Source organism: Cyprinodon tularosa, unplaced genomic scaffold (assembly GCF_016077235.1).
Source record: "Cyprinodon tularosa strain WSP-4 unplaced genomic scaffold, ASM1607723v1 ctg612, whole genome shotgun sequence".
NCBI lineage: Eukaryota > Metazoa > Chordata > Actinopteri > Cyprinodontiformes > Cyprinodontidae > Cyprinodon > Cyprinodon tularosa.
The window spans coordinates 103,878-113,759 of NW_024039355.1; the positions used below are offsets into that span (position 1 = coordinate 103,878).

Sequence of the window (9,882 nt, forward strand, 5' to 3'; positions counted from 1 at the left end):
GATGACTATGAACCATTAAGAACCTGTAAAGATTCTGATAAAGTCCAGAAATAAATCCTGCAAAATCAGCTAAATTAATAACATATATGTATCATTGGGGATATCTGTGTTCATCCAAAAAATATTCTTATTCATTTAGATCTTTTTTTCAGTCCATGTAGTAAAATTATAGAAACTATAGTTACTGAATTTCATTTAACTCTAAGTTATTTTATTAACTTAGGTAAATTGACATGAATTCAATGTGATTTAATTAAAACCCACATTCAGCCGCTCTGGTCGTTAATGTTAGGATCCATCTCAGTGGGTGAATGATGGGACTAAAAGACTGATGTTTGGACCAGGAACTCAGCTTAAAGTACAAAAAAGTAAGATCATAAAACATTAAGCAACATAAAGTGTAACAAACCATTCTGAATATAATAATTTAACAAAAAAATAAATGAATAAAAATCAGCAGCTAAATAAACAACTAAATGGTTAAATAGCTAAAGAGATAAAATATAGATAGCAATTCTTATTAATCAAAAATTAATCAATCGATTCTTGCATTTGAACTAAAATATGTAAAACAAATACCTTTAAAGATTTTGAATAAGAGCAAAAGACGTTATTGATCAGCCACCCTGAACTGTATGACTGTGAATAATCAGAAACTCCTGTTTGGTTCTGGAGTTAAACTCTTTATCTACAGCAGTGAGTAAAAATACTGTTTATTATTTATCACATTTATAAACTACATTAGTAAATAGTTTCCATGGGTTATAGATCTATAATCACATCATCAGCATATAGTTTGATTTAGTGTTACCTCGTTCTGACTCGGTGTTAGAAGTTAGAACTGAGCCGTTTGAATAATGTTGGTATAAAACTGATCTTTGGCAAATTTATGAACACGTTTATCTAAGAACTGACCAATTATTGCTAAAATTCATGTCATTTAAATTTATAAAAATGTTTGCGGCTACAACCACAGAGTCATTCCAAAGAGAACAAAATTATCTATAAATACAATAATTATTTTGGTTCCAGTTATTTCTTTACTAAATATAATAATTATTATGAAATCAAACATTTATAGACACATTTCAATTAACTCTTTCTGTTGGTTAAATGTTATTTTTCTGTTTTCCAAGAGAAAATAACAGATTTCCATGTTGAAGGGCTTTAAATTCACTAATGAACAGTTGCATGCGGATACTTCAGTTTATTCAGTTTAGATCTTTTAATGTTTGAATTCACAGAGAAAATCACCATCAAAAAGACCTGATTCCCTAAATCTCTAAATCATCCTAATCATCTGGCTCCTAATTGACTGTAAAACATGACTGGGTCATAAAAGTTCTGGTTTAGCTGGAAGTAAGCCAGGTTTTTCTGTGCTGAGTTTGTGCTGAGCCGTTTGTTGATGTGTGAATGACGGAACATGGAAGCTGATCTTTGGACCAGGAACTGAGCTGAAAATCCAAAACAGTAAGAAAAGACATTTTTAAAGAACGCAACAAAGTCAGCTCTCAAAACTGCACATTAGCATCGTGTTTTATAAAATCCTGATTAACCAGTACTACAGTAATTTTAATCTGCTCTCCAACGGAGATAAAGTCACTGAACTGGTTGAACTGGGAGTTAATTTACTTTAACTAGGCCAGAATAAATGAATCCTGATAAACTGCAGATTACATTTGCTTAAACTTGTTGACTTGAACTTGCTCTCCTGTGGAAATCCTCCACCCGCTGGGTGGGATGTTGTTTATCTCGTTGCTACTGTGTGAATCTTGGTGGAAGTAAAGTTCTGTTTGGCAATGGAGTTGCTCTACTCGTCGAAAACAGTGAGACGTTTCGTTATTTTCAGGCAGCGATTGTAATTTTTACCTGTTGCATCTGTTGATTGTTATTGTTTTTAGGAAAAAGAAATCACTTGAAAGCCATAGGTTTTTTAAAATAAATTGTAACATTTTGGCATTGCTTTAAAAAATGCTTATGGAGATAAACTATTTAAAACAAATGGAGCCTTAAACATTGTTTAAATCTCACATTTTCTGAGCAGAATTGAAAGATAATCCAGGCTTAAAGCTGAGGTTCATGTTTAGTCTCTGACTGCTGTGTGACTGATTCTGGAGGCAGAAAACTTTACTTTGGATCCGGAACCAACTTACTGATCACATCCAGTGAGTCCAGTTATATTTTGTAGTTAATAATGAACCAGGTCAGATTCTGACTGAAGGTTCAGTAGAGAATTGAGAATTGAGTTTCTGATCTTGGATCCTGTCAGTAAAATTCCTGTAATTATGGCTATGAGGATAAATGTTACTGGATCAGATTTAAACATATAATACAGTTATTCCCCCCATGATCAACAATAAACTATATTCAAATATATAATTTTTTTATTATTACAAATATTACTTTAAATATTTTTCTAGTTGTCATATAGACGCTGGTTTTTAGGCTAAATCTGGTCGGTCGTTAAAAGTCTTGATTTAGTCCAGAAATAGTTCCTGAAACCTGGGCTGTGTTTGGTCGGTCTGATTTTGTCCCACTTTAGTCCAATAATAGACGTTAAACATTGGGTTCAATTTGACGTCTTTTCAACAACACGAAAAGTATGTCTTTTTACATTTCATTCTTCAACCAAACCTAGACGTTGTTTGGACGTTAATCACTAATTTTTGCTCAGTAGGTAATAACCAGTTTTAATTGAACTCCAATTATGTAAATGAAAGTTTACGTGAACGTGTTTGGACCAGAAACTCACATTAAGCGCTCTGGTAGTTAATGTTTGGACGTATGTCACTGGGTGTATGATGGAGGAAGAAGAATCATATTTGGACCAGGAACTGAGCTGAAAATACACAAAAGTAAGATAATTCAGCATTCTGCAACACAAACTGTAACCAACCTTTCCTTGAATAATCACTTTATACACATTTAAAGAAAAGAAATAGCAAATAATAAAGACAAACTAGCTGTTCACCAATGATGAAAATACATTAAATATTCATGCTGGTTTTAATAATGTTTCAAATATTTGTCAACTTTAATCCAAACCAGAAAAAAAACCCTCTAAATACTTCAAAGTTCTTTACATAATTGAAACAAGTAATTGACCAACCATCCTGAACTGTGTGACTGGGACTGGGTCCCAGAAACTCCTGTTTGGTTCTGGAATCAAACTCTTCGTCTCCACCAGTGAGTCCAGTTTTCTTACAAGCAGGTTCTATTTGCTCTACACCTTATTCTACTAATATTTATATTTTTATAGAAGTTTTGACTAAAATATAAACACATGGTTTGACTTGTTCCACATTTATTGAGGATTAAATCTATAAAAATGGCTGACATGAAATAATAATGACAAAGTGTTTAATATAGTTTGATAAGGAGGAGGGTTTTAGTGTATGTGGCATTTATTGGAGTTCTATTAAAAAGTGAAATATTTCTCTTTATAAAGACTTGTTGTTGTTGGGTACTTCTTACATGAGCCTGATTATTTTTTCTCAATTATGTCTCAAACTTTAAACTAAAAACCAAAGAAAAATCTGAAAGCCTTAAAGTCCTGAATAAAAGTTATTGAACAGTCACACTGAGCTGTGTGACTACTAGTGGTTACCAGAAGCTCCTGTTTGGTCCTGGAGTGAAACTCTTCATCTATAGCAGTGAGTCAAATAGAATTTATTAAATATAAAACACTAAATTAGAATCTGTTTCTATTTATCTTAGTCTCAGAAAACATATTTTTTTGTCAGTAAATCTTAAAGTAAAGTATCACATCATCTGCATACAGTTTGACTTAGTATTGTGTTATTGTTGGTAGACATCAACCTTTTTCATGATTTTAAGGTTTAAATCTAAGAAGAAATCTAAAATCACGACCAGATTAATAACGTTAATGGTTTACCATGATAAAATAATAATGGAAGTTGTAAACATTCCTAAAAGTTCTGTCCTTGTGAAGATTTGGTGAAGCTTTTGGGTCGATGGTATGAGCTGTGTGAAATATGCTGACAGAAAAATCTTTAGAAAAGGAGTTAACCTTTTTATTCAGTCTAGTAAAGTTATATTATGTCTGTTTTTATGGTCAGGTGTCTTCTTGATAAATTATTTTAAAATCAAAAATTCTAGAAACAGTCGCATTAACTGTTTATGTTGGTTAGATGGTATATTTTATGTGTTGGTTAATGAACAGCTGTTTGCACGGAGCTCAGGTTTGGTTATGATTTTTAACAATAAAAGACCAGAAAGAAACAAACTAAATCTCTACGTCATCTTCATCTCTGAACTCAAATGGAATAGAAAACATAAATGTTTTGGTTTAAGGGAAACTAGGCAGGATTTTCTGTGCTGAGTTTGTGCTGAGCAATTTGTTAGTGTGTGAATGACGGGACGGGGAAAATGATCTTTGGGCGAGGAACTGAGCTAAAAGTTCAAAACAGTAAGAAAAATATTTCTTTAATTAAATGAGACAGATTTAATAACAGATCAGTCTTTCAATAAAAGACACTTAAATGTAAAATTTACTCAGTATGCAGTTTTATGCGAACACAGTGGTCTTAAAATAAAGATCAGAGAATCACAACAGCAAAAAGATTAAAAGTTTAGACTAAAAGTTTAGGTCTGTTAAAATATGACTTACATTTTTTATTAAAATGTATTGTTTAAATGTTAAATAAATAAACTGTGATACTCGGCATCTTCATATAATTACACTTTACATTCATTAAAAAAGAAAAAGCAATAAACTTCTTTGTATCTACATTTAGAATTCAAATAAATTTTTTTTAACTTCAACTAAAGTCAGAGTCCAGTATAACGTTAAATGTATGTAGCCGTTAAAATGTAATAGAACAGAACTAAATGCTGCAGATGAAACCCAGACAGGTGAAGAACTAAAGGTTCTTCTCTAGTTTTTGTTTGTGGCCGACTGACTGTGTGAATGCTAACAACTATAAACTGCTGTTTGGATCAGGAGTCCTGCTCACTGTTTCACAGCGTGAGTTAGAATTTTATGTTGATTCCTCAAACATTTAAGATTTTTATACAGAGACTTTTAAGTAAAACTGTAAAAAATTAATATGAAAATGGAGTAAAAAATCCTTTATCTTCAACAGAGCCGTGACTTAACACATTTAAACTTCGTAATCTATTTTGAACAATGACATAGATCCAAATAAATCTACCACTGGATAAAAAACACTTATTTTACTAAACATTAGTCGCATCTAAAAACCATAACCACTAGCTTTCTTCCAGATAAACCTCAGTTTGAGCAAAAAATCTGCAGAAAGTTGGGAATAAATGTTCTACATTCCAATGGAAAAGCCTCTGCTTAAAAAAACAACAACAATTAAATCAGATTAGAAAACTGTTGATTCTGCAAAGAGTTAAAGGACAGTTGGGTTTTTAACCAACGTCGGATCGATGTGTGACACAAAGCGGTGTAGCTAAACTCCTGTTTGGACCCGGAACTAAACTTTTAGTGGAGAAAAGTGAGTCAAAATGAACCTTATTTCTAACTTTTATTTTCTTCAAACAGTAACTCATTGTTTTTGTAAAGTTCTCCATCATTCACAGATCCACACATTTATTCCACCTGCTGATAGAACCAGAATCAGCAAAGTTTTATAGACAGAATTTAGTTTCAGTTGAGTCCATTTTGACTGTTTAATAATAATTAAATGTTTATACGGAAAAAAACGGTTCTGCCAAAGACTTAAAGGACAGTTGGGTTTTTAATCAAAGCAGTCATTAAACTCCTGTTTGGAACCAGAAGTGAACTTTAAGCGGAGAAAGTGTTTGGAGCAGAGTTTTATTCTGTACTGCTGTAGTTTAAAAATGAATAAACAGCTTTTCAACACAAAGTTCAAATCTGTACTTCTACTAAAATAAAGAGTAAACATAAAAACTAAAGGACCAGATCCATAAAACATGAAACTCAGAATTTTTAATTGAGTTTAGAAACTGGAGCAAATTTCTGGACTGAACTGGTTTTTGTAACTGGTTTAGCTCCAGTGTGAACAGCAACAACCTTAAAGTCACGTTTGGATCTGGAATCAAACTCATAGTTTCATCCAGTAAGTTGATTTCCTACATTTTAATTATGTTAAATAATATTCTAATATAAATAAACAATAAAATTAAATAATTTATATTTACATTATTTAAGGCGTTTTTTTATGCTCAAAAAGTTTTACATAATATTTCTACACACATTGAGGACAGAAATTTTGAACTTATAAACATTGAATTGTTTAAAAGAAACACCTGGTTTTCTTTCATTTGTTCAAACTGTTAATTTGAGACTTACTTGAACACGTTTGTTCCCCACTTCAGTTTAAATGTCAAAAAATAAGAGAAAAAATGTTTTTAATCTATATCAAACAGCTCAATAAGTATTTTAATTATGTGATTAAAGATTTAAACCATAGGAGGACGTCTGTAGATTTAACTAAATTAGCATAACACATTTGATTTATTTGATTGTTGAAGATAAAAATTGAGAAAATGAAAACAGATGTTACCTTAAAGGGTAAAGGTTCTGCTTTTTGTAATTGCTCGGTTGGTTGTGGTATTCTCATCCTGCCTGCTTCTAATCCATTAAAGGGAATTTGAACATGTAAGTTGAGAAAACTGATTATATGTAATATCTTAATTGAATCTTTTGGATTTAGGGGTAAATCTGATAAATCTCAATTACTCTATAAGTGTTTATTCAGACATTAATTGTTTAAACAACCCAAAGTCTGTTTGGCACCTACAGTTTGAATATAACCAAACCTGATGTTCTTTGTCTTTAGTGTAAATATTGTCTTTGCATTTCTGTTGGGATGTTTGTTTAAAGAATACATCCTAATTAGGAAACAGAAAATTCTATCTCTTCTAAAATCAATTATAAAAAACAACCAAACTGAATAATTCTACCAGAGAAGTAAAACTTCATCTTATGTTTGGATTTGGTAGAACTCTGATCTGTGTGGATCTCAGATGAATGAATGAACGGATGAAGTTTTATGAAGGAACACATAATGTCTTCTTTCAGCCAGTCAACCAAAACTGTTTCATGTTGGTTTTATGTTGGATATTCATGACTCGTCCTCCTGTGTGTTTCAGAGAATCCAGTCCACCCGCAGTACTACCAACTGCAGGACCATGACACCAAAGTTTGTCTGGCAACAGGATTTACAAGACACAACCTAACCGAAAAAAATGTTGACTTCAAGGATACCAGCGCCAGTCCGATAAGAGATTATAGAGGAGATCCAACAGGCTACTATAACCAGGTGGTTTTCCTAGAAGGTGATAAAAACTGTTCAGGTGAGTCATATCAAGCCAAACATTCCAGCATTTAGAGAGTTGCTGTAATTTCCTGGTAGAGAGTTGAAGCTAATGATTTATTCTTATGTTTGTTTTACAGTAATTAATAAGCCAGATGACAAATGTACCTCCACTGTGGATCCAGGTAGGTGTTGGACCCAGCTGAACATTTTTTTTTCTAAACCCGTTTCCGCCTGTTTAACGGTCGTGTCCCTGATGCTTGCAGATGAGATGGTGAACCTGGCCTCCCTGACCATCTTTGGCCTCAGAGTGATCTTCATGAAGACCGTGATCTTCAACGTCCTGATGACGCTGCGGCTGTGGATCAGTCAGTGTGAGTATCGAACCGCCCTGCTCACCAGAGCGCAAACAGGAAGTTCAGTTATCACTATGATGATTAAACTTCCACTAGCACCAAGCTAACGAGCTTCCAAATAGAGCTGCTCGGATGCAAAACCTCAAATAAAATAAATAATTAACAATAAATTTATGTCGGTGGATCCAAGAAACAGTTTGAGTTAAAGGTTGATCAAACTGAGATTTTATCTCACAGGTTTTAAAGTTAAAAATTCTTTTAAAACTCGTCAGAAATAATGTTCATATTCTGAAAGTAATGCAATAAGCTCTGAGCTTTATATTTAGGAGAAAACTCATCTGAGTCAGAAAAAAGATCCAGAATATTTTCATAATGATGAGAGGAAACTAGTGGCCATGTTTTGGGTTTTCTGACCCCGTTCTGATTCGTTCTGTAACAAAATAATTTAAAAGCTTGAGAAAGAACCAGATTCGGATGGGACGGAACTGGATCAGTCAGCATCTCCTAATTTATTGCTTTCAAATGGAAAGTCGTTGAAAACAGAGACAGAGTTTATGTCCGACAGTCGCACCCAGAAACCTCTCTGGTCCGCCTGTATCCGGTTCCCATTAGAGATATTAGAACATATTTCATATATGAACCGAACTTGATCTAAAACTGGAGAAAATGTAAAGCTGGATTCATTTCTGGAGACGATTTACTGAAGGACTCATGAAGACAGAACTTTAAGCATCCAAAGGGGTTGAGTTTGTCCCGATCACCTGAACCTGTGATGTGGAGGACATGTCCAGGTGATTGTCCAGTTATTATATGAACTCTTTGTCGTTAACACAGGCAGATCATTCAAGTTTTAGCTTCAGATTAATCTTCCCAATAATCTCAGTCATTCAGCCTTTTTAAATTCGTTATTTCACTGTTGTATTTAACTGTTTTAGATCTCATGAATTAAAGGAATGTTTCTCTTTTGTTTTTTAGAAAACGACCGGAATGAAGGGAACTTCCCAGAAGAACGTCCTGATGAATGAAGTGGAGCTGCTGAAGCTTCTTTCTCTGGAAATAAAAAATGAACAGAGCTAATATCAACTTATTTTATAATCATGGGTTTTAAAATCAGTCTCTATTTCTATTTCTGATTAATGAATTGTGTTTTTTTTATTGTTGTTGTTGTAAATATGAAAATATTAATATCTATAATAGAAATATTTTCTGTTTTCTTGACCGAGTCTGTGTGAAACTTCCTGTTTGACTTAAAATAAAAACTGGTAAAAAAGAAAAAGTTTAGAGTTTGATTTTCTGACCAAATGAGGAACAAACAACTGCTAACAGCCTTAAACTGACAATTGATACTTCTAACTACAGATGCACCGATCCGATTCCTGGATTGGATATCGGCTCCGGTATTGACTAATTAGCTGGATCGATTATCAGTGATTTGATACTGGAGATCCAATTCAGTGCAGAAGAATAGAAGTCAGGGATGAAGCTTTCACTCAAATTAAAAGATATATTGTTAATTCATTTAAATGTTGAATCCTATCGGATACGGGCCGGTATGCTCAGCCCAGGTATTGGATATCTGATGCTTACTACATGAAATTGTAGATTTTGGCCAGAATAACCATTTTCTCAGCTCCATGTTGGGGAGGCAATTATTGTATTTACATACAGTAATGCCCAACAGAAGAGAATATTATTTCAGTAATTCCACCACTCTAGAAACAGATCCTTTCCAGATAGATTAATTCCTTTAAAGGTTCTCAAAATTTTATTTCAGCTTAATATGAAGATTTTCATAACATTTATTATTAAAATATGACATCATGCTACAAACACATGTATATAGAAATAAAAATATGATTAATACCTACTTAAAGGTTGTTATTTTCTAAATCAAATTTTAATCTGACAAACAGTTCTCAGCAGAAACAATATTCGTATTTATTGAATTTTTAGATTGAGCGTTTAAAAAACTGAAATGAAACAAAGCCGAAACTAAAACTATCAAAGAAAATCCTTTGCTGACACTCAGGCATAGAGAATTCTGGGATATAATCAATCAGCCAATAAATCAATAGAACAGGCCTCATGAGCCTGTTCATATGTCTACTACAACAGACGCAGAATGGCCACACTTCAAGCTCCATGGTCGACCAGAAGTATCCTGGATGGGATGAAGCAGGTCTTTTCATCAGAGACGTCAGAGTTCCTTAGTCAGTCACCTCTGAGACAATCCTTAGACTTAAACTCAACTTTATTTA

General features: G+C 33.1%; 1 protein-coding gene across 1 annotated transcript; it reads left to right on the forward strand.

The window, feature by feature from the left end:
* The first annotated feature begins 1,799 nt into the window (after positions 1-1,799).
* On the forward strand, positions 1,800-8,649 carry LOC119798165 (M1-specific T cell receptor alpha chain-like). The gene is made up of 6 exons (XM_038307525.1): positions 1,800-1,826; positions 4,366-4,429; positions 7,099-7,308; positions 7,370-7,453; positions 7,535-7,684; positions 8,600-8,649. The coding sequence occupies exons 1-6, from the start codon at positions 1,800-1,802 to the stop codon at positions 8,647-8,649; spliced, it is 585 nt and encodes a 194-aa protein (XP_038163453.1).
* Positions 8,650-9,882: the final 1,233 nt, after the last annotated feature.